This window comes from Phyllostomus hastatus, unplaced genomic scaffold, assembly GCF_019186645.2.
Source record: "Phyllostomus hastatus isolate PE091 unplaced genomic scaffold, TTU_PhHast_1.1 phas_scaffold_1066, whole genome shotgun sequence".
NCBI classification, from domain to species: domain Eukaryota; kingdom Metazoa; phylum Chordata; class Mammalia; order Chiroptera; family Phyllostomidae; genus Phyllostomus; species Phyllostomus hastatus.
Genome location: NW_025334004.1, coordinates 7,417,924 through 7,443,078, shown reverse-complemented (window position 1 = coordinate 7,443,078; position 25,155 = coordinate 7,417,924). Strand labels below are relative to the sequence as shown.

At 45.5% G+C, this 25,155-nt stretch overlaps 1 protein-coding gene across 4 annotated transcripts in view; it reads left to right on the top strand.

The window, feature by feature from the left end:
* MYOF (myoferlin) overlaps nt 1-25,155 on the top strand; it is a 148,379-nt gene that overhangs the window by 104,756 nt on the left and 18,468 nt on the right. For 2 of the 4 annotated variants that reach the window (XM_045853995.1, XM_045853994.1), the window contains 15 exons: nt 749-857; nt 2,154-2,231; nt 4,341-4,522; nt 4,617-4,775; nt 4,894-4,992; nt 5,927-6,088; nt 7,976-8,141; nt 10,937-11,013; nt 12,910-12,966; nt 14,730-14,741; nt 16,070-16,168; nt 17,805-17,930; nt 19,805-19,960; nt 20,435-20,526; nt 24,358-24,528. In XM_045853995.1, coding sequence (XP_045709951.1) covers nt 749-857; nt 2,154-2,231; nt 4,341-4,522; nt 4,617-4,775; nt 4,894-4,992; nt 5,927-6,088; nt 7,976-8,141; nt 10,937-11,013; nt 12,910-12,966; nt 14,730-14,741; nt 16,070-16,168; nt 17,805-17,930; nt 19,805-19,960; nt 20,435-20,526; nt 24,358-24,528 — 1,745 coding nt within the window. The remainder of the gene's footprint in view (nt 1-748; nt 858-2,153; nt 2,232-4,340; nt 4,523-4,616; nt 4,776-4,893; nt 4,993-5,926; nt 6,089-7,975; nt 8,142-10,936; nt 11,014-12,909; nt 12,967-14,729; nt 14,742-16,069; nt 16,169-17,804; nt 17,931-19,804; nt 19,961-20,434; nt 20,527-24,357; nt 24,529-25,155) is intronic. The other 2 variants (XM_045853997.1, XM_045853996.1) reach the window with 1 other exon arrangement.

Here is a 25,155-nt window from a genome sequence, read left to right as displayed (position 1 = left end):
ACATTTTTGAAGAGTGAATACGCCATTAACATAAGAAAGTGCTGAGAAGCCTTGCTGCAGACACAGCTGTTTAGTGTTGTTTCACCTGGCATTTTCCAGCTGTTTCTGTTCCCTCACCCTTGTTGCAGGTGACAGCTAGTAACATCCAAGGCACAGGGTCTTGGATTGTAGCTTGTAAACTACAGCTGTTCAATAAACTGAGAAAGTTAAATATACACATACAGAAGGGGGTGGGTGAGGGGCAGAAGGATGGCTGACAGAATAGAGAGCAATTTGTATGGAAGCTCAATAAAGAAGACAGTGAGGAAGAAAACAAGCAGAAAGGCAGAAGGAATGAATAATAAAATGATGGTGGTTGATCTAAAAAATGATGTGGTGACTGGAACAGCCTGTTCTTCTAATTCTGCACACTGACCCGGCTTTGTTATTCTTCTGCTGCTGTTGCTTCCTCCTCCCGTCCCTTTAATTCCCTTACTTTCTTCCCTTACTTTAATTCTTTTACACGCTTGCTTTTCTTTTCCTTTCAGTGTCAGGGTTTGGTAAGCCTGAACTTGAGGTAGAAGGTCTGGCTTCAACTTCCTGCTCTATTGCCTCTGGCTAAGTGACAGTCACTGTCCGGGGCTGTACTCATCTCTGAAAATGAAGTGACTGGATGAGGGAAATCCCTTTGAACAGCCACTATCCCCGCAGTTTGTCATTCTTGCCTCTTCAGTTTTAGGTACCACTAATTGACTTTCTGCCTCCTTAGGGTGCAGACACCACAGAGGACGGAGAAGACCCAGACAAGGAAAAGCAGAAGCACAGTGCCACCACCGTGTTTGGGGCTAACACTCCCATTGTTTCCTGTGATTTTAACAGTAAGTCTTGAGCATGGGTTCGTGCGTCCTGACATGATTTTTATCTCAAGAAAACGCTTCAAATCACCAAATATAATAAAAATGTACTTTCGTTTTTATCACTTGAGGAAGAAGATTTCTTAAAATACAGCTTTAAAAATTATATTTGGGGTAGAAGGTGGTCAAATCATTAATTTTAACATAATCTGTTCAATATATACTTGTCCTACTGTTGAGCCCCCCAAAAGATGACTTTAATTAGAAAAAAATATTCAAAAATTTAAGCAAATGTTGGTTTCCATGATAAGCTTCAGGAGTATTGGAATGAGGCAGACCTACTCTGTAATGATAATAATAGCAAATCATTATATGTCTTTAGAAAGTAGGAGCTCTTATTGTCCCCATTTTATGGTGAGGAAGTGGATGTGCAAAAAGATTACATAACTTGACTAAGGTCTTACATCTTATAGGCACTTACAGCTTGTAAGCATTTACAGCTTGTAGAGATAAGATTCGAACCCATGGAGTTCGGCTCCCAGAATCTGTGCAGTGAACCACAGGGCTCTATTATCTGTTAATTATGTGTGGGGAGTGAGGGGTAGGGGCATGTTGAGTGGGGTGGGGCTCTGTATGCATTACTATAATAAGGATATGGAATATAAAGATTTGAACTACTGAAGAAACTGTTAGCAAATAATTATTTCTTAGATCTGGTGCTTAAGTAGTATAGAAAGCCCTATTTCTATAACTCATGGACACCCAGTTTCCTTTTAAAGGTTGATGATGACAAGCAGTGCCCTAAATCCAGGTAGCTGACGCCAGGAGTAATGATCTCCTGATTGCCACACTTGCACTGAGCTTACTGAAGTGTTGTTGTTCAAATCCTTACCTGAGGATGTCCTTATTAATTTGAGAGAGAGAGAGAGAGAGAGAGAGAGAGAGAAACATTGATGTGAGAGAGAAGCATTGATCAGCTGCCTCTCGTACATGCCCCAACCTGAAATAGAACCCACAACCTAGGCATGTGCCCCAACCAGGGATCAATCCCACAGCCTTTTGATGCACGGGATGACGCCCCAGCCAAGTGAGTCACCTGGCCAGAGCTTACTGTAGTATTTTTAAAATACATTTCATTTTACAGGAAACAGAACTACTTTGGGAGGACATGTTATCACCATTATATGTGTCCTTTACTGTGGAGAAGTAGATTTGGGTGACCCATTTATCTGAAATATGTATTATCCCCAAATATTCTAGGAAAATAGTAGTTTGCAATATTATGTTTCTTGTAAGTAACCTCCATTCTGTTCTCTTTAGGACTCTACATGTACCATCTGCGCTGCTATATCTACCAAGCCAGAAACCTCATGGCTTTAGACAAGGATAGCTTTTCAGGTAAAGCAAAAACCCCTCCAACTCACACATTATTACATAGCAGGCTGGTGTGATTCTACTTTCCATCAAGTGAATGCTTTCGGTTATTTCTACCAACAACAAAAAGCATTTCCATACTGAGATTAATTTGACACGCAGGGTCCAGCAGAAGTTAACGTCTGCTTGAGTGTGGTTGGTAGGGTAATAATATGGGTGTAATAATATATAGTTTTAATTTGAACATTTCACCTATGGTGTGCTTGAGTGTGATATTGTTATGTTACAGAATTACATGCTTATGATTTTGTAATAAAAGATTTTGTAATAAAAAAGGGCATTATTTGTGCCTCACCCTTGACATGACAGAAATTGTTTGATCATTTGATCAATAAGCACCAACTACAATGCTGAGCACTGCTGCTGGATGCTGAAGATACACAGGAAATATGTGGCTTTTTAATACTGGTAATCATTAATTGATTAAGTAATGAAAAGCACCAAGAAGAAAAGTAGTTTCTGTTCTGTTTATACACATAGCTATATACATATACCCTGGACTCTTAGGTTGATTGGAAGTTAAGATCATATTATGCATTTAAAGTCATATTTCTGTTGTGTAGTTCTCTCAGGTTGACAAAAAGATCACAAATTCACCTGTTACCTACAGCACAGGCTTGAAGCAGTTTGGAGTCCGTCTTGACCTCCTTTGCTGCCTGCTCCCCAGATTCCCAGAAGTGTAAAACCATGAGGCTTCATCACCCCTCACACTGACGGCTGAGTTAGTGTTGTCACCTTTGGACTGGCTCTAGGAAGGCTGTGGAAGGGGGAGGGGAAAAGTCAGGGGCCCTCCAGTCCGGGGAATTTTGTCTGTTGAATTCCACCTCAGGGCCTGAAGCCAGCAGAGCGTCGCTGGGCCTTCTGTAGAAACAGCTCTTAAAGCAGTTGCTTGACACTCTGGCGTGCTCACAGCAATTGTGAGGTGCTTCCAAGCACATATAACTTCTTTCCTTTTCTTGCAAATTAGAGCCTATTCACAGTTATTCCCATAATACACATCTGCAAAATGGTTTTGAAGACATTTTCAAATATTCACCACCAGGGGGCACTCAATCATTGAAAGTCAAAGAGAATCTCAACTAAAGTTGCACAAAACTTAAAGTACTTTTTTTGCGGTTGGAAATATAAGATATATCATTGGAACAAAAGCAAAGAGTCCCATTCACATGATGCCACAATGCTAAAAACCAAGCACCCTTTTGGCTTACGTAAAATAGCTTTAGGTTAGAGATTAGGTTATTGCTCAGAGAGGTCAGCTCCAGGCAATTGCTCAAAATTTCGGTGAAATCATTTAGCATGGAGGAAAAATGGACTTTTTCTTATCTTTTATCAGGTTTATTGAGGTATAATTGAAGAAGTTATATTTAAAATGTACAATGTGATGATTTGATATGCATATGCATCTTGTCAAATTGAGTTAACACATCCACCACCTTACATATTTACCCTTTGTTTATGTGTGAGAACATTTAAATTCTACTCTTGCAGCAAATTTCAATTATACAATGCAGTTATCAACTATAATCACCATGTTATATATGAGATCCTCAGATCTTATTCATCTCATAACTGGAATTCATATCTTTTTACCGACCTCTCCCATCTCTGCCCCCATCCAGACCCTGGCAACCACCATTCTACTCTCTTTTTCCATGAGTTTGACTTTTTTTGGGGGGGGTGTAGGGAGGGGTGCGAATTCCACGTATAAGTGATACCATGTAGTATTTCTCTTTCTCTGTCAGCATAATGCCCTCAGGGTCCATCCATGCTGTCACAAATGGCAGGATTTACTGTTTATTAAAGGGTGAATTATATTCCATTGTGTGGGCATATGTATCAATATTTATGAATCTCCCACATTTTCTTTATTCCTTCATCCATGTGTTGCCTGTTCATTTTGTTGATGGTTTCCTTTGCCCCAGTTATTTATTTTTGTTTTTGTTGTCTTTGCTTTGGTGTCAAAATAAAAAAATCATGGCCCAGCCAACATCAAGGAGCTATGGTTTTTTCTAGGACTTTTATGGTTTCAGACTTTGGCCACGTCCCCACTGTTACTCTCTTTTTCCATTTTAGACCCGTATGCTCATGTCTCCTTCCTCCATCGAAGTAAAACCACTGAGATCATCCACTCCACTCTGAATCCCACGTGGGACCAAACGATTATATTTGATGAAATTGAAATCTATGGGGAACCCCAAACAGTCCTACAGAACCCACCCAAAGTTATCATCGAAATTTTTGACAATGACCAAGTGGTAGGTACTTTAGAATTTCTAAGATGACTTGCGGGATGGGTGGAGATTTATAAGGCTGTTGTTTGGGGAGTTAAAGGATTGTTTGTTTCTCTAGGGCAAAGATGAATTTTTAGGGCGGAGCATGTGCTCTCCTCTGGTGAAACTAAACTCAGAAGTGGACATCACGCCCAAACTTCTCTGGTACCCAGTAATGAATGGAGACAAGGCCTGTGGGGATGTCCTTGTAACTGCAGAGCTGATTCTGAGACACAAGGTACCTGCTGAGTCCTCACTCACATATGCTTTCAGGGCAGCTGCTTAAAACCTGTGAATAACTCTGGTCACTACTTGGATTAAAGGGAGGCATTGACATTTGCATGTTTATTTCACAGGATGGCTCCAACCTTCCCATTCTTCCCTCACAAAGGGCCCCAAATCTGTACATGGTGCCCCAGGGGATCAGGCCTGTGGTTCAGCTCACTGCTATTGAGGTATGCTGCTCTGTGTGTTTTGTAATCAAATCAAATGGATGTGGCTATAGAACTGGAATCTTTCGTATAGGAAATGAGATCTTGCTTGTCTCCAATTTCTTATAGAATTTGCCCAAAATTTTGAAATAGGGAAATAGAAGGCTTATCAAAGCAGCAGGAACAGGTCCATTCTAGCAATCCTGAGGGAATCTCATTACATGGGAGCCCGTGGATTTCTGAGTTTCCCCTTGTCAACTGGCGAATGGGGAGAGGGGAAGACAGACTCAGAACAACATGCCTGTGTATGTGGAGAGAGAGGAAGGGACCTGGGGGGAGGTGGAGGTGGGGCATGAGGAGGGGGTCATGGGACATGGGGACATGTCCCACCATGGAGCAGGTAGAGGCCGATGGAGCTCACCGGGTAGCTCGATGGACAGTGTCTAGCCTCCTCCCTCTTGTTGAGTCAAGCAGCTGTTACCTTGGGATTTCTGTTCTCAGGCTGTCTTGCTAAGAGTCCTCACAGACTGAGCAGATGGCTTTAGGCAACAGCTATCATTGCTTGCCTGTCAGACACTGTTAAGAAGTTTACACTTGATCCTCAAAATAACCCTGTGAGAGATAATACTGTCTGTCCTGTTTATGGATGAGACCCAGAGTGGCTGACGAAGTTGCCAGAGTTCACATACTGTCTGTCATACGGCACAGCCAGGGTTTGAGTCCTACGCTCTTGCTGCTCTGCTGTTTTAGCGGGTCAGGCAGGAGAGCACAGACGCAAGTCTTTGCCTTTCTTTGCACGACCTACAGGCTTTCTAGGGTAATATTCTCAGAGATTATAAGCAAATCTGCACAAGTCACGCTTAAGGAATTTACTGGTTATTAAGAGAGAATTTTTCCTTTTGAAGATTATTTTTAATATGCTGGGTTTCCCTCCCTTCTCTTTACATTGTTTTCTTAGATTCTAGCTTGGGGCTTAAGAAACATGAAGAACTACCAGATGGCTTCTATCGTGTCCCCCAGTCTCATTGTGGAGTGCGGCGGGGAGAGGGTGGAGTCAGTGGTCATCAAAAACCTTAAGAAGACCCCCAACTTCCCTGGTTCTGTTCTCTTCATGAAAGTGGTACAGTATCACGATTCTGTAATAGTTCATGTAATAGTTCAATAGTATTGAGAAGCTGAACTTTATTGGAACTATGAAATATATTCACCTCACTCACCTACACGTGGTTTATATATTTCCAAAGTCTGACAACAAACAGGAAAACAGTCTTGGATTCAGCTTGTCAGTGACATTTCCCCCCTTAGATTCGCACACTGTTGTGATGGTTTCTTACAGCTTCAAGCAACCCCACTGACACAGAAACGTCTGTGGGCAATACTGACGTGTGTCTCCAATAAACTTCCCAGCCGTTCAGCTCTCTACTGCAGGCTTTTGGTCAGTGTCCGGAGGGCAGAACAGGAACCCACCCTCGTGGCCCTGCAGGTGTGCGTGGGCCAGAACTCCCCCAAGAGGGACTGGCTGGCTGGGGAGGGGCCGTCATGGAGGAGCCCTTACCGGCTGATGGGGCCCTGCCCTAAGAGCCTGTGGTGACTGGGCCCCGCCTCCAGGGGCCCCGCCTCCAGGGGCCCCTGCGATGGCATCTCCTTAGTTGCGTTGAAGTTACCCCTCAGTTATTAGAAATGTGACAGCATCTCCCCCGTCCTCCGTCCTCCATCATAGACCCCAGCACACTTTGGAAGAAGAGGTTATCCACTCTTTCCACAGTCCTTAACTTTTTAAAAAGAATCTTTCCATTTTATTCTACTATTAAAAAGAGATAAAAATAAAGGTACATTTTCAGTTTGATGGGTAGAAGGTCCAGAACCTTCTTGTTCCTTTTCCCAGCCCAGTCCTGTGGTGCCTCCCACACACCGGCTCTTGAACTCTGGGGTCCTGTGGATTAAGTTCTCCTTTCACAGATGAGGAGACTGGGGCCAAGAGAGGGGAGCTGTCTCATCCAGGCCCTGTAGTGAGTGTCAAAACTAACAGCAGCAGCTACAGCTCCGTGCTAGCTGCCTTCATACTCCCTGCAGTCTTCACTCTAACCCTGTGGAGCAGCATTTTCACTCCTCTTACACTCTCTTTGGGGAAAACTGAGAGGTTAGGTGATTTATACGGCTAGCAAGTGGGCAGCCGGAGTTGGGACGTAGGTCTTTCCAACTCCAAAGCCACGTTCTTCCCCTATAACAGTGTAGATGGAGAACCCCCTGGATTCTCTGAACCAGAATCCCAGAGTGGCCTCTGCCAGGCCGCTCCACCCGTCTGTGCCCACTCCTCAGCCCCTCCCCCAGCCCCAAGTTCTAGTCTGGAATCTAGCCTTGGTCAGCAAAGGTGAGGAAAACCATGCAGTTGACCCCAGCTGCTTCTATTCCTGTGGCAGGCCAGAGGCGGAAATTCACCTGAGAACAGTCCATGATTCCCCATTAGCCACTGTCACCAAGTCCACCCGATTCCACGTGGGTGAGCCAAGAAGGGAGGAGGAAAACCAAGCATCCCGTTTTGGCGCTGAACTTCCAGGGCTAACAGACTCCCAAGCCACAGTCATTTCCCTTGAAGGTGGGGTTTTCGTGTGATCATTTCTAAATTCCACCCAAATGCTAATTCTGCATTCTGTCCCAGAGCTCAGCCAGGTAGGAAGGTACTATTTTAAGCACTTCACATGTATTAATTCAACAACCCTGCTGTTATTGAGGAGGTAATTGGGGCATAGAAAGTTCCCTGAGGTCACGCAGCTCCCGGTGACAGAGCCAGCAGTCCGTCCCAGGTGGCCTGGCTCACGGCTCATGCCTTTTAGCAGTTGCCGTGTGCGTAGCAGGTAACTTTCTGAACTCCTCGACTGTGAGTCCCCCTGCGCTGCGCCAAATGGGCAAAAAGATCCTGGGCTGGTCCTTTAGGAGGTGTTTATTGGCAAAGCTGTTCTTGTTAGGTCTTGTACAGAGAAGTGACGTTTACCTCTGTGACCCCCAGTTCTTGCCCAAAGAGGAATTGTACATGCCTCCACTGGTGATCAAGGTCATCGACCACAGGCAGTTCGGACGGAAGCCCGTCGTGGGCCAGTGCACCATCGACCACCTGGACCGCTTTCGCTGCGACCCGTATGCAGGAAAGGAGGATATTGTGCCACAGCTCAAAGGTAAGTAAAGTCTATAAGTAACAATTGGGCACTTTTCACGCACGATCTGACTTCATCTTTACAAACCTTCTCAGGTAAGTATTCACTGTCTGAGTTTGAGCGAGGTCTGAAACTTCCCCGAAGTAGTACAGTTAGTAAGTGGCAGAGCTGGACAAGAATCCTGGCCTTGCCTTGGGGGGACCCAATGCTCGAGCTATTACCTTTTGAGGCACCCTGAGAGCTTCTTTTCTGGAAGTAGAAGTGCTTCATGAACATTTTATATAGTCCAGCAGGGAAGGCAGACAAGGAAATGGGGGCTTGCAATCTAGTGTGATTGCTATTTTGATGAGGAAATACAGGGCCCTCTCCATCCCCCATGTGGGCACTGAGTGTGTGGGGGGGTATTTTAAATTGCTTTCAAGCTGTTGTTCTATCTCATCAATGCATCACAGCATTGTTGAGATGTAATTTGAAAGATACTATTTCATTGTTATCTATCAGGAAAAAATAACCCCTACTGAGTCTATGTGACTCACCTTAGGTCACATAATTAGTAAAGAAACGATGGAGCAGGCATGGTACTTACCTTAGAGTTCCGTGACAAATAGTCAATGAATAGTGTTTTGCTATTGTCCTTTCAATAACGACTTGTTCTCACCTTACGATGTGCCAGGGACTGTACTGGGCTGGGGAATGGGTTGTACCAGTGAACAAGATCCCAGGGATCAGACCCCATGGAGAACTGGCAGTCACTTAGCTGATCATTGGCAGCATCATTGGAAGCAGATGTCTTTTGTTTAAGCAGCTGTGCTGCTAACCAATTCTATTTAATCTTTTGGTGTAGATATTACAGAGCCTCTGAAACTCATTTGCTATGTGGGCCTGAGCATCCTGTATCCCTGATTCAGAGTGAAAGAGAAAATAAAATCCACAGTCACACTTGAGCGAAAACCCTACATGTGTTTATCCATAAATTTCCCAGACAAAGCATCTTGTGCTGAATTGATGGGGCCTAAAATAGCAACATTTTTATAACCGCAAGGATTAATGTAACTGCAAGCATTGTTTTATCTGAGGCTACTAAATGGAGAGAAACCATTTTCCTGCGTTTCTCTGAGTGTTCTCATGAGAGAAAGTTCTCTGATGCAAACACGAGAAATTGCTAGGAAGGTACAGGTGCTGCGCACTCTCTCGGGCCCGAGCCACCCTTGTGGGCCCGTTTGTGTGCGTTGCTCGGGCATAGGCTGGGCTCGAGGCAGAGGTCTCCCATTTACTGATTCTGTGTAATTGCTATGAAGTGTGGTAAGGGCTTTGGAGACGCCCCACAGAGAATAATCCTTAAGGAGCATGAGGAACATAACGTGCCCAAGACTGGAATCTATTATTTTACATCAATCTGGTACTTTCTTAAAACCAATAATGCCAGGTTAAGAGTTGAGGAAGTACCTGGTTGGCTTCATGTTGGAAGCACATGGGATAACTTTTTCCTCCTGCCCCTAAGGCTTTGTTTACTGGAGGATGGTAATGTGGAGAACTGATAGTTTAAGAAGGAATTTGCCTACAGTTGTGTTCCCACATGCCTGCCCATCTGGCTCACGTGTTCTGTGTTGTTGCAGCCATCCAGGGTTGTGGGGGGCTATCTCGGCAGTGCAGAGACTGCTGGTAGATCTGGGGTGTCCCATGGACACACAATGACCTCGCACAGCAACTGGTGTATCACAGATGCTCAGTGAATGTCAGCCTGCCCTGCTGCCCCAGTGTCACCTTGGTCCTTTTCCTGACATTTATTGAATGTTTGCTCTGCTCAGGGCTCTGATATGATGGATAAAACACAAGCTATGGTTCAGACAGACCGAGGTTACGTGTTTCTATGTACCACTGATTGTTTAACCTGAAGCAAGTGGCTTGCTTTCTCTTAGCCTCTGTTTTTTCATCTTTGTAATGGGGGTAATGGTACATATTTTACAGTATTATTGAGGGGTCAAATGAGATCATGTTTGTAAAGAGCTTAGCCCACCGCCTGGTGCATGGTACTTACCTAGAAAATGTGTCTCCCCTACATGCCTTTATGTGCTCTCTGTCAGTTGCCAGGTGGGTTATACAGAAAGTTCTTTTGGCTTGGCAGAGTTCGTTCTGTCTGTGTCTGGCCTCCTGTTGAACTTCTAACTGCTTAATGCTTCTTCCGTGAAGGGTGAACATACCTCCTACCCTCACCCTTGCTCTAGGCCAAGGCCTTGGCACCCCTTTACCTGAACCAAACCTCTTGAGCTGGGTGCTGCTCCTGAGCCCTTGCTCTAACCCCAAAATACTCTGGAAATTACATAAAGTCAGGGCATGTGCCTTTTCCCTCTGCATACACTATGACAGCCAGGGCTGAATGAGCCACCAAAATGCTCAGCTGTTCACCCTGCTTTGTTTTTCTGTGCCCGAGAACAGGGTCCATGAGAAGGAGGCTCCTTTAGACGTAGATTTTCCCCAACCACCATTCCCTACTTCTGCATCCTCTAAAGACATGTATGGACATAATTCTTTTTGGAGCATTTCCTGTGTATAGGCACTGGGCTAAGTGTCCAGGGCAAAAGAAAAATGAGCCATACAGTCCCCTGAAAATGTCTAAAATCTCATTATATTTTGGGGAAAGTGATGAATTGTTGGGTTATTTTTTATAATAATAATAAATAATTGTGTGTGGTCCTCTCCATTCAGTAGTCTTATCCAGGAGTAGACTCTACCATCCACTCGGTGCCTGTTGAACTTGGAGTAGAACATTCGCCACTGTATTTTTGTAGCACTTAGATTATGAAATTGTCTTGCAGCCTCCTTTATGTCTACCCCACCCGGCCGGGACATCATTATTGAAATAGAAGACACCAAACCATTGCTGGCTTCGAAGGTAGGCTTCAGAACTGATCATTGAATAATGTCAATTTTATTTTGCAGATATCTAAGCATTCAGGTGAATTTAGTCAAACAACCTTTCAATGCAATTAAAATTAAAATAATAATAATCAAACCAACTTTCCAAGGTAAAGAATCTGAATCTTGCACTCATCAAAAGTTATGATGATGCTATGTAGACTAATGTTCTCTACCCTCAGTCACTCAGGATACTTAAAATAATCCCCAAGCCCAGAGTCTACCCTCCAAGAAGAACCTAGACATCAGTATAAGTTTAAAATCTCACCAAGTGATTCTAATTTGCAGGCAGGCCTGAGAACTGTTGGTGTGGGCAGTCGGAGTGACATCAGTTGCTGGAGAAAGACATTTCAAGGGCAGATTAATAGCATGACAACATTCAGAAGGTGGATGCATGAAGCAGATGGGTCATGGCTTTTTAATGACCCTATTTATCAGTGTATGGGATAGCCCTGATTTTTATATTCACTGTGGTTTTGAAGTCAAGAAATTGGTGGAAATGCTCACTCCAGACCCTATTTTTATACCATTCCAGCCAATTGCACAAGAAGGAAAGGGGAGGGGGGTTTCAGCCCAGAAAAAAGAAAACATCAAATATCTCTCTGTTTCTGTTGGCATTTGTGGTGGACTTTCACAGCATGTTTTAATGTGCAAACTGGCCAAAAAATGCACATGATTGCATTTTAATGTGTTATGTCCATAAACAGTGCCTTAAAAAAAAGGTCGACTTCCTTCCCACTGCATTAAACTCACCAACAATCATACTGCGTTAGATGTGGTCTCCACAGCCAGCACTGTGTAGCAGTGTGCTGGATTCTATTCCCTGAGATTCCTCCACGGTCACAAATGACAACATCAAATTTGCAAAACTATTGTGTTCACTTGTAAATGACCCCAGATATCCCCAATACAACAGTCTTAGCATAGAGATAAGTTAAATATAATACACTTAAGATCCTTTATGTACATTTTTACAATACTCTAGAAAAAGGCAGTTTAAGATCCTGCTCTATAATCTGCCTGCAAGTTTTTTACTTCCCATTGTCAATCAGTTCCCATTTGTGCCTGCTGTGTAGTCAGTAGCCCTACGTATTGGGAGAGGGGCAGTCAGGAAGAAGAATAAAGCCAATTGTGCCACTGTTCTCATTCATTTCTTTAAAATAGTTAACAGGTAACTAGGTTACTGTAGCAAGACATTATGAAAGTTCAGTTTCCATCATGGATTTTCAGTGGCAATTTAGCTGGCTTTGGGGTGATAGTAGCAGTCATCAGTAGGTAGTATCCCACTGTATTATAAATGACTTTGACCAGCTTGCTTTCCTAACACCTAGTGGAGGTGCACTGTGTTGATAAAAAAGACTGATTGGAATCTCCTCTAAAAAAATTGTCTCTACCCCTTCATAAGGGAAACAAGAAAGCGCGTATGTGTGCAAAGTCAAATGAGTCAAGTTGCACTTTGGAAGAGCCAATAATGAGCTTGCTGATGTCCTATATGACATGCCCATGTAACCTTACACATGCATACATGTCATAGACATGCATGTATGGCACGCATGAGTTACATGTATATGTGATGTGTGTGTAATGTGCATCAACTACCGCTAACTCAGTGCAGGCCTTCTATATGGGTAAATTGAGGGGATGGCTCAAAAGATGGAATTGCTGCTGATGGGAGCTGGAGGCTGTGGCTTTGGGTGACAGTCTTGCCCCACAGAAACCCACACCCTGTGACGACTGTGGGAGCTCCTAACGAAGGGGCTCAGCGCCATCACAGGAAAAGTGAAAATTAAGTATCTGGGGCCAACTATACATGCTGGCCAGATAGCATGGACATTCCTACATGGCCATTTCAACACCTGCCTTCCAATTCCAGTGCTTAAGCAGTATGTCAACAGCACTCGGCAAAATGGTTTCTCCAGCGACAGTGCATGTATGTATGATAAGAAAATGCATGTGGCTGCCTGGGGCTGTGGGGACCTCGGTCTAAAGACTTGAATTCTCCTTTTGGATTCTTTCTATTAGTAGATTTTGGAGTGAAAGGTGATCTTTAAACAAATGTGATTGTTTTAAGCCAAAAGTGGGAATATTCCATGCCATTCGGATATGATAAAGCAAGTTATTTGCTTCCATTACATTTCTGTACGAACCGAGGAGCAAGTGGCAGGAATGAATTCTCCCATGTTAATCCTAAATTTCAAAACCAGCAGTTTGTTTTGAAGAATGATTTTTCAATTATGAACTGTACTCTTCTTTGAAATGGTTTTGAATAGCTGAAAATAGATATGAATAAACAGACTCTAAAAATCTGAATGCGGGAACTGTTCAGAAAGTGAAAGCACTTTTGGCATAAAGTCCCTCTCTCCAAAATCTCCATTTGGCTGTGACAATCTAACCTTTAATCCCGCTTTGGTATGAATCTAATAGAAAGAAGTGTCACATCTATCTGCCTGCCTCTCTGCCTCTCTTGGCAAGTCTGTGTGCTGAATACAAGTCAGTCTGGAAAATGATGAGGAGCACTTAGAAGAAGCTCCGTGGCCGTCCCACGCAGCACCTGAAGGGAGTGTCCCTTGTGAGGGATTGTTCTCTCCTCATATTAGAAATGAACTTGAGCCCTGGCTGGTGTGGCTCAGTGGGTTGAGTGCTAGCCTGTGAACCAAAGGACTGCCGGTTTGATTCCCAGTCTAGGGCATATGTCTGGGTTGCAGGCCAGGTCCCCAGTAGTGGGTGCACGAGAGGCAACCACACATTGATGTTTCTCTCCTTCTCTCCCTCCCTCTAAGAAAGAAAGAGAGAGAGAGAGAGAGAGAGAGAGAGAGAGAGAGAAAGAAAAAGAAAGAAAGAGAGAAAGAAAAAGAAAGAAAGAAAGAAAGAAAGAAAGAAAGAAAGAAAGAAAGAAAGAAAGAAAGAAAGAAAGAAAAGAACTTGAAGTTAGGATTTCAGAGAGGGGGTCTGCATAGCAGTCCTTCAAACTGCCCCCAAGGGTGAGCTTAGCTAATATTCCAGCAGGTGCCAAGTGTAAACTCAAGCCCCAGCGTCCCAGCTCCCCACTCCCTCACCTCCTGAATGTGCTCTGAGATCAGGGTTGGGTGCTCCATGCAGAAACTCAAATGGAAGGATCTGGCCAATGAGAAACTTGACATCTTAGAGCAGTTTTGATGGATGGATCTTTATTTGTTGCTATAGCATAGGCATGGGAAGAAACCAAGAAACGGTACCTACAGAACGATATTGCGGAACTGCTGGACATGCACACCTTGTGACAGGAGTTTTTGAAAGGATACGAATTAGGCCACATTGGGAATATACTTCAGGGGCTGAATGGATTGAGAGGCTTGGGACAGGGAGATGAGCAGCTGCAGGGCCCCACCTGTGTGACAACTGCTGGCCACAGGGAGACCCTCTAATTCCACTGAAAACAACAGCATGTGGGTGGCTCCCTCTGAGCCTTTCATTGTAACTCTATTTGTAACCCTTCTGCACATTTTCAGAGAAGAAACCATTAAGGTCTGTTTAATTATGAGATGATTTTGAATTGAATAATTTAAATGATCCACCAAAATGTCGATAACATAAGCATGCATGAGAAATAATCTCTCTCTCCCTTTCTCTCTAACCCTAATGCTTGCGGGGTCTCCACACTGTGTGACCTGTTACGTGGTTTGTCCTCTTTCTGCCCACACGTGCGATGAGCAGCTGACAGAAAAGGTAACTGTTGTGCACATTTTGCTAGATTTAAGATTCATATATTTTCTGCTTATAGCTGATATATACAGGCAGTTTTTGAAAATCCAGGGTCAGGTTACTGACCCATAAAGGGGAAGTAACTATGGGCATGTGTGTGTACACAAAGACATACTGTGCACAGATAAGAAATAGCTTTCTTTAGTGTTCCTTCTTCCTCCCCCAGCACCCCAGACTGAACAGGAAACTGTATTGCAGGTGACACTGTATTTTTGGCATCATCACTCTTTCCCACGTGGATTAAAATAAGCAATTGGTGGGCCTGATGAGGATCTGTTCTTGTTATAAATCTGAGTGGAAATTATAGCAGCCTTCTACAGACTATAGCCTTTGGTCGTTTGAAAACGTTCCACAAGTGACTCTGATATACTGTCTCTTCTGCGCAATTAAGAACCACCCAGCTAAATCGGAGGTTCTCCACACTGGCTGCACACTGGAATCGCCTGGGGACTTAGGAAAGCATACTGAGCGCCCAGGTCTCACCCCAAGCTGATTGAATCCGAATCTCCCAGAATAAGCTGGGAGCCATTGGTCTAAATGAACCATAACACCTTCCTACTTTTGTTTCACATTTTACCACTTGCAAAGCTCTTTCTCCTAATGATCTTATTCGATTTCCAACACAAGCCTCTGAGGTAGATGGAGACAGGTAGTGTTATTACCCCATTCTGTGGGTGAAGAAAGTGATGCTCACAGACATTAAACGACTTGCTCAGGTGGGGGTGGCTTATGATATAAGCATATGGCTTATAATGTGAAGGATGGAACTTGAATTAGGACCAGTGTTTTCCACTCTTCGCTTAGTGAGCTTTGTTTTACAAGGCATCGGCAGCTAAAAGGGCTAAGGAAATGAAATAGTAGAAAATGTATATTGGAGGCTTTACTTTAAACTCTTATCTGTATGTGTAACTATGAAGTCAAGAGGATAAACAAGTAAAAACAGACAAATGCATTGATTGTGGCTATAGGGTGCAAGAAAATTATATGTGGGTTTTAATACCTACAGCTATAATGGATAAGAGGCTTGTTTTGGAAACCAAATAAGGTCATTAGGAGAAAGAGCTTTGCAAGTGATAAACACATTCTATTGGCCAAGTGTCATTTCACCTCCAGCTTCTGGGTAGAATTGTGAATGTTTTATCCATTGTGCATATAAACAAGTCATAGAATCTTGCCTGTTTTGGGTTCTGAAGTACCTATTCCTCTTACCTATTACACAGGGGTTTTCCTGCATTGATTTGAAATCTAGGTCATCACTAAAGGTTTTTCCATCTTGACGTGTCTTTCTTTAGGAGGAAGAAGTTGTTGACTGGTGGAGTAAATTTTATGCTTCCACAGGGGAACTTGAAAAATGTGGACAATATATTCAGAAAGGCTATTCCAAGCTCAAGGTACCTGGGTCAGTGCTGCTGTGGGTGGGGAACAACATCACTAAAACTGACCACAGGCAGAGCTGAGCAGAAGACTGGAAGGTCCAATGGTGGATGCTGTATGGGGGAGGGGCCAGGAGCACCTTGGGCCTGTTGTTGAGTCCTCTTGCAATGGTTTTTGGCTTTACCAGGATTCCAGGGACTTGAAGACAGTGGTTGATGTATGTTTACATGACTGCCACTTTGGGGCATCTGGCAGAGGGTTGGGAATGGATTGGCACCACAGTAGTTGGGTCCACAATTGTCCATTTTGACTCAGGGTGATCTAAAAGTCACAGCGCTCTTGCAGAACAGCATGAAATGTCAACATGCTTCATTCAGTCCTCCAAATAGTCATGTGTTTCACTAGCTAATACACTGATTCAATTACACGTATGCAGCATACAGTCATAGCCATGGAGGGGCACGTATGTCCAGGAGGAAGACAAGCTCTTGAGCTAGGCAGGTCTGACTACAATTTTTCTGTTAATGTTTTTGGTTTTCCAATTCTTCATTCAGTTTTTCAGACTCTATTACACTGAAGTAGAAGCAAATGCTAAAGTTTCCAGAACAAAGCAAAGGAGAAAAAATACTCTAAAATGAGAAATAGCTAGCCGAAATGTATTTCCCCATCAAAGTGGAGAAACCCACATCCTTTCATGTTATTGCCATAACATTTCAATGCAGCTTAAGAAACACCAGCATGTAGGGGGTGGGTAGGACAGGAGAGAGTAATGGGAGGGAAAAGGGGAAAACTATAATTGAACAATAAAAAAAATATGAAAGAAAAGAAAAAAACAAAAAGAAACACCAGCATGTAAAGAACCACTAATTGAGAAAAATGATCAAACTGGTCTGGTGGATCTGCCCCCATAGTCCAGCCTCCCTCTTTCCCTCTTTCCTTTCTCCTTCCCTTCTTTCTTCACTCCTTCTGATCCTTTCCCCTCACCCTCCTCCTCTTCCAGTTTTTTATTGAGATGTAATTTCCATACATGAAGTAATCCATTCAATCAGTTTTGATCGTTGTATACTCTTCTTATGTAAACCACCACCAAAACAGGTCAAAGAACATTTTGCTCACCATGGAAAACTCCTTGATACCCCTTTCCTGTCAATTCCCCACAACATTTCGTCCCTCCCAGTGACAACAGGTCTGAATTCATCACCACAGATTAGTTTTCCTGTTTTTACACTTCATATGAATGGATGCATACAATACATACTCTGTGTGCGTGCGGCTTCTTCTGGCCCAACACCGTAGCTTTGGGTCCATCCTATTGTTGCAGTACAGCGATTTCCCCCTTTTGCCCTTGTGTGGATGTGCCACAGTTGTCCATTCTGCTGCCGACGGAGCTGCTGTGGACGTGCCTGTCCCACGTGGGCTTGTTTTCATTTCTCGTGGACACTGACGCAGGATTGCGGTTTCTGCATCTCAGAGTAAACACCCAGTAGACGTTTTCCCCAGGTGGTTGTGTCTTTCCACACTCCTGCCAGGAAGATGAGAATCCCAATGGCTCCGTCCACATCCTCATGCCCTTTTGGTATTATCGGTCTTTTTCAATTTTTAGACTCCAGCTGTATTTTAATGAGACATTAAGGACCTGTTGATGGTTTTCAGATATATAATTGTGAACTGGAGAACGTAGCAGAATTCGAGGGCCTGACGGACTTCTCAGATACCTTCAAGCTGTATCGGGGCAAATCAGAGGAGAATGAAGACCCTTCTGTGGTAGGAGAGTTTAAGGTGAGTAAAATGTGTGTTTGTTTGTCCTACTTAAAATCCACCTTTATTTTCTTTACAGGCCTAGGCTGCAGGACAGCCAACCTGCAGGGCAGGGTCATGTCTGCTGACATCTGAAAGATGCTGGGAGGTGCTACCCAGGAAAAGGGCAGTGGGGTCCGGGGAAGAACACTCAAAGCCATTCTCGGCCCCTTTCTTCCTCCCTGCTCATGCCAAACAGCCCTGATCCTAGACTCAGCCTCTCTAGTGCCCCCTCCCCAGGCCCACTGCCTTCCCGGGCTTTCAGCAGGACCAATGTGGCAACATCCCAACTGATTGTCCTTGCCCCCTTTCTCGTCCCACTCCAGTCCATTCCCCCATGTGACCAAGTCTGATCATGTTTCTTGTCTGCTTAAAGTCATCTTTTGGTTTCCTACCAGATCTACTCATTCCTAAGGCGTGTTTCACAAGCTATTTAGCTACTTGTCTCCCCTGCCACCGCACCCTCCAGCTCAGGAGGGCCTCTCCCAAGCCCCAGACACACCTTGCTTCTCACAATCGAGACTTAGGACAGACTCTTCTTCCTTCTCTGGATGCCCTTCCTTCCTTCTTTGTGGTCTGACAAACTCCTATTCATTCTCTTAAGCCAGCTCAAATGTCACATTCTTTGTGAAGTGTTCCCTGACTGCTCCAGGCAGTGATTCACTCCTGCTCCAGGCTCCCACAGGTCTGGGTTCCCGCCCCTGTGAAAGCATCTTTCACCCTCTAAGTTTCTGCTTTCACGTGGGCTCCTCCCTCCAACCATTGCTGGCAAATCCAAGGCAGCTGTGCCGTTGCTCCCCATTCCTTTCCAATAGCCGACACCACTAACCTATCGGAGCATTAAATCCTGCAGGAGGTCTCCAAGTCCTCCTCACAACCTCCCACCAAGCTGTCAAAGATGGCATGGGAGTCAAGCCTACGAAATGTCTCTGTGCCAGACTGGGCTCCTTGAGTTTATGTTCGGGTTCCCAGTGTGTGGTACATATTAGGTGCTCACTTCACGCTGCTTTGCTGAGTGGAGCTGGAACTAACACCAGCATGCCTGGAATCCAACTTTAGTGTTTCTCTGCTACTTGAGCTGGTTTCAGGATAAAATATGTGGCCTCTCAAGTGGGCCTGGTGGCGCACTCATTCCAAAAACATTCTCTGTGCCCCAGCTACATACCCAGCCCTGCGTGAGGTCCTGGAGATCGAGGATGAAAAGACATAATTCTCACCTCAGGAAACTCACAGGCCAGTGAAGAGTATAGACAGTAAATAGACCATCAGCACTCAGAGGTCAGTGCGGAGACAGGGGTGAGTGCAGGGTTAGGCGAGAGCATGCGGGAGACACACCTAGCGCAGGGCAGTCAGGGAGGTTTCTTGGAAGAGGAGACACCTTTCAGTTGGGACCTGAGGATGAACAGGAGTTTGCCTTGGAGTGGGGGCTGCTAATGGAGTTACAGAAGAAAAGGAAAATCAGCCTAGTACTTTATGGGATTTTAAAAATAATCCCTTTATTCCCACCTTCCAAATATGTGCAGAATTTCATTTCTTACCACCTTCCTTGCCATCATACTGGTCTAAGCCACCTCCACCTTTTGCCTGGTCATCCTGCTCCTGCCCTGCCCTTCCCCCCCCCCCGCCCCCCCCCCCAATCTGTTAAATAATTACATTATCGTTATTTCACTTTCCCTACTGGAAGTATGCAAAGTACAAATACATGTTGTCTTTTTCACAAAAGGCAGCCCATCCTCACCCAATTGCACAACCCTCGGGGCTGTCCTGGGGTGTCCCAGGGGAGGAGGGCCCTGCCCAGAGCCCTCTGCCCGGGTGGCCCAGGGCCCTGTGAGTACATCTGTGCGTCTCTTTTCTAGGGCTCCTTTAGAATCTACCCCCTGCCGGATGACCCCAGCGTGCCAGCCCCTCCCAGGCAGTTTCGGGAATTACCTGACAGCGTCCCACAGGAATGCACGGTTAGGATTTACATTGTGCGAGGCTTAGATCTCCAGCCCCAGGACAACAATGGCCTGGTAAGAGTTTGGGTGTGGGGCCTTCTCCAGTAGCAAACTAATTACAGTCATGAACCGCAGTAATTGTCGTGTGCTTTCTTTTGGGGCATCTGCTATCTCATTGCGGGAAAGATACTTTATCAAAACAATGTATTCAGGAGAGGATTGTCCCAACGGGCATTTCTCTAAGAGTTTGAAGGGGCTTGGATCCTCTGGGTCATCCTTCTCATTTTACAGATGTGACCTTGGAGGAGATTTGCACGTCACCCCTCCCTGCCAATGACCCTCCCCCACGCTGTTTTGCAAAGGCGTGCTGGCTGTGTGCCACCGAAGTGGAAACGTTGCTCAGACCTTGTCTGAGGCTTGCGGGTGCCACGGCCGCCACCTTGTCGCAGTTCGGGAGTGGCTGCAGAGGCACACCTGAGCCTGTCCCAGAAAGTGACTGAAACTTGCCCCTCCCAGTGACACAACATGCCATCTGTTTTGTCCCCACAGTGTGACCCTTACATAAAAATAACACTGGGCAAAAAAGTGATCGAGGATCGAGACCACTACATACCTAACACTCTCAACCCGGTTTTTGGCAGGTAAGACATATTTTTCTCACCGGCTTTCAGCACACAATTCATTTCTTCGTGGCATATGTGTTAAGAATGTGATATGTGCTGAGCTCTGGTCTAGGCTCTGAAACTATGACCGTGAACTAGACAAATATTCTAGTCATTAGGGCAGATAATAAATGTGCAAATGTGCAAGTGGAAGAATTCCACAGGAGTGAAAAGTGCCAGGAAGAAAATAAAGCAAGCCATGAGAGGAGCTCCTCTGAGAGAGATTTGCTCTAGGTCCTGGGGGCATGGGTGGTGATGAGGGGGCAGGCACAAGGCTCAGGTGTCCGATACCTTTGGGTTCCAGACAGGGAGGGAGAGTCGGGTAACAGGTGCCTTACCTGTAGTGACAATGTGGTTCTCCCTCCCCGAATCCAGTTTGGGCCCCGGTTTCCAGGGCATGTGAATTCCACCATTGTGATGCAGTGAGTATACGGGGGTGGGCAAAAGGAGGCTTATGCAGAGTTAATTTTTGTGTTATAATTTCTTAATCTTTGTATCACTTATTTGTATTACAACTGTGAACCTATTTTTGCCCACCCCTGTGTTACTGACCCACATCAGACGAAGGAGGGGCAGAAAGTGACGGGGTCCAACTGTCCTGCCCCCTCTCTGTCTTCTGTTCCCAAAGATTCTTGAAAGAGCATTATTTTCTTCATCGTTGCCACTTTAGACTCATTTCTGGGCTGTCTGGAGGTCTCATCAGAACCTTCTCAAGGGTAAGGCAAATCCAAGGGATCTCTACACAGGGTTGGCATTTTTCAGTTATAAATTGTGTTCATATTTAATAATAGCTATTATTAGCTAACTCCTGCTGTCTGCAGGCACTATGCTGAGCCATTCATATAAAACATCTCAAAAATCTCACAGCTCTGAGTTGCTGTTTAGCCCCATTTTACCACAGAGGAAACAAAGGCACAGAGAAAATCAGGGTCTAAAGCGCTCAGCTGGTGAGAGGCAGAGTCAGGACTCAAACCCAGGCCATCTGACTGCAGTGTTGTCTCGGTATCCCTGCTGTGCTCTCTGTGGCTGCCGCCGTGGGACTGTCATCCCCATGGCCCGTCAGGGGTGAGCGGCGCACTTTACAAGAGAGGGAAGCAGACCCCCAGAGCTCTGCCCACAGACCCAGTACGTCATGGGGCCGAGATTTAGGCAGAAATCCCTGACTCCAAGACCCAGATTTTTCCAACACCCTTGGTAATGTTTCATATTCACGGCAAAGCCAGCACTTACAGAAAAACATTCCTTGTACAAAACAGTTGTGAAAACAGTGTTATTTTCCAAGAACCTTGCCAAGCGGAAGAATACTTCGGTCTTGTTTGACGTGCGACCTGTTTATTTTCTGGCTTTATTCTCTCGCCCAGCCTCTTCTTTCCCACTCATGTTTGTTGGTTTGCGCCCTTTGCATCCTCTCTCTCCCCTGTGTGCATGTGCGCGTGCACGCGCGCGCACACACAAAGTCTTTGTCACTCAAAGTCTCTCAGGTGCACACACACCACTGTCTCCTTGCTCACACCCAGTGACACACGTGCGCAGGCGACCTCGCCCTGGCTCAGCTCCCGGGCGCGCATGCGCGCTCACCCTCTGTGCTGCACACCCGGAGGCCACGTGCAGGGGCCAGGGAGTGGAAGTAATCCTCTGGCATAGCAATGTGATGGTTTTCCTTTTCTCCCGCTGATCCAGCCCTGAGGTCTAGACAGGAAAAGGCACGCAGGGCAGGAAGGAGGGCTCCATGTGAGGGAGACAGGGGGGGCAGAGAAAGCCAGCTTTTGAGGGAGAAAGGCAGCCCTGTCTGAATTGCTCGTCTCAAAGGAGCCAAGCACAAGCTTAATTAAGTGGCAGGAAAAGTCTTGCTTCGAGCCACCCAGGGACGAAGTGATGCTGTCAGGCTCCATTCAGCCAATCCCTGCCTGGCGGGGTGCAGGCTTCTCCCCATTCAGCCAGGGGGCGCCAAGGAAACGCCAGCTCTGCAAGCCCTGGACGGCTGTGGTCCCTGGCCTCAGCCTTAGGGGCTGAGAGTCTTCTCAGCAAGACTCTCAGGACTCTGGGGCAGGGATTCAGCCATTGTTCAGTGTGTCCAACCACATCGTGACCAGCTCACATTCATCGGAAGGTCAGTCTTCCATACAGATGTTAATTGGTGTGTTCCAAGAAATAAAGTGTTTCTTCATGAAACCAAGAAACTTGGGTTGGAAAAGATAACTGTAGGACCTCTCAGAGTCTTTCGTTTGCTCAGGGGAATGCCAAAAGAAGTGGTTCTCAATCTTATACTGAACCCAAGGATTCTTTTAATCCAGTGGCACATAGTACCTGTCCCTCGGAATCCAGTGTTGGGACTGTGGTGTTAGGGCGCGCGTGAACACGGTGCTTCACGTGTGGTCAGGATTCAAGCACCTGTTCCCGTGTGCCCACTGCGCCTGCCCGGCTGCCGCAGTCTAGGGAAGTCACTGAGATTTATCCAGGAGACGTCCTGGCAGCTTTTCTCCAGGGGCCCATTGACACACACCCTTCTGCTCATACGGATTAATTGACATTTCCAGCTCTTCGGGCAGGAACCAGTCTACACACCTGAGCACGAGGAGAAGGGCAGGAGGCCCAAGGAGAAAGGAGGGATGGGAAAGGCTTCTCAGTTTTCTGCCAACAAAATTTATTGGGCAGCTCCCAGGGGACCCGCACCTCTGTGGATGGTGCAAATACAGAACCAAACCCATCCTTCTGGAGCTTATGCCATTGGGTTTATCTCCCTCAGAGACCTGCACCACACTTCTCACCTACCACAGAAAGTACTGCTTGATTTTTTATCTTTACCTCAGAAGTGTTTGCATTTTAATAAGGATGCCATGGAAAGGCTTTAAGAACCAGTGGTGGATCAGAGGGCCTGGGAGGAGAGTGGGAGCCTTCTCGGCACCCTGCACATCACATCCTGCTGGTGGATTCCTCTCTCACTCTCCCCACCCCCGTGCTCCTGCAGGGTGAGGCAGGGTGCTCCTTGGGGCAGTTGTCTTTGCTCAGGCAGAGGAGGGAGCAGAGCAGGGGCACAGGTCAGGGGCTGTAACTCAGGGTGCCTGCACCTTACTAATCTCCCAGCTGGGCAGAGATGCCTGGGTGCCCCACTTGATAGGCTTGTGTTAGTAATGTTAATAATATTATAATTAATAATAATTATTATGCCCTGGCTGGTGTGTCTCAGTGGACTGAGTGCCGGCCTGTGAACCAAAGGGTTGCTGGTTTGATTTTCAGTCAGGGCACATGCCTGTGTTGCGAGCCAGGTCCCTGGTTGGAGGCGACCAGTTGACTGGTCAATGTATCTCTCACACATTGATGTTTCTCTCCCTCTCTTTCTCCCTCCCTTCCCCTCCGTCTAGAAATAAATACATAAAATCTTTTTTAAAAAAATAATTATTATGATAAACCATGGGTTTTGAGCAATGCATGTACACCAAATGCTGTCTAAACATTTCTGTACTTGACTTGCATGGTAGGTATTATTATCACCATTTTACAGATGAGAAAACTAAGAACAAAGAGGTTAAGTGGCCTGGGGTCTCACAGCTAATAAGCAACAGAGCTCATATTTGAACTTAGGTGCTTAAAGCCCATGATCTTCTCCTAGGCAGGTATATAATCTCTTGTTCTCATTAGGAAGATGTACTACTTACCAAGTACCCCACCTGCTCCCCGCACCGGTTACCCAGTCAGGAGGTTCCTCTGCGTCAAGCACAGCCCTGCCCGGGCTTCTCGGCAGAGCCCAGCGTCTGGGAGAGATGACTTGGGTGGGACCATGCAGAGTCTAACCTGCATTTGTTTCTTTAGGATGTACGAACTGAGCTGCTACTTACCTCAAGAAAAAGACCTGAAAATTTCTGTCTATGATTACGACACCTTCACTCGTGATGAAAAAGTGGGGGAAACGATAATTGATCTGGAAAACCGGTTCCTTTCCCGGTTTGGGTCCCACTGCGGCATACCTGAGCAGTACTGTGTGTAAGTTTTGTTTTTACATGCTTGACTGTTTTATTTACTCCGCCATACCCCAAATATTATCATTTTAACATGTAACTTTTTTAACAGTGAGGTATTTTACTTCTTACATTTTTTATATTGTCTTCAAACCCAGTGTTTTATTCTCAAATTGGAGACATCTCAGTGTGGACAGCAGTTTTCACAAAGAAAGAACTCATCTGCATTTAGGTTATCATAAAATTGACAGTTCAAAAACTAGATTCACATACCCAAGTTCCTCACATACTTAGAAGTTTTCTAATAACTGAATCAAGTTAACGTTGAATAAATAAAACTACAAGTTCAGTGCTGCAGTTGCGCTGGCCACACATGCAGCTGGTTTGCTCCATCTAACGTTAGCATCCAGGAAGCTTTGTCTGTCTCCCTCTGTGCTTGGCTTCCTGCTCCTTTGAGTCAGACACCTACTGATTTTCAAGGTGGGATTGCTGTTTCTTCAGGAGAATCAGGGCCGAGTCATCACCCATCCCCAGGGGGCGCCATTCACATTGGAGTCTGTAAAACACTGGCCCTTGGAGTAGAGCGTCTCTCTGTGGCGATGGCTTAAGGAGCAGTGCTTGGAGCACTGGTCCCCTTCGTCCCGTTCTTTGA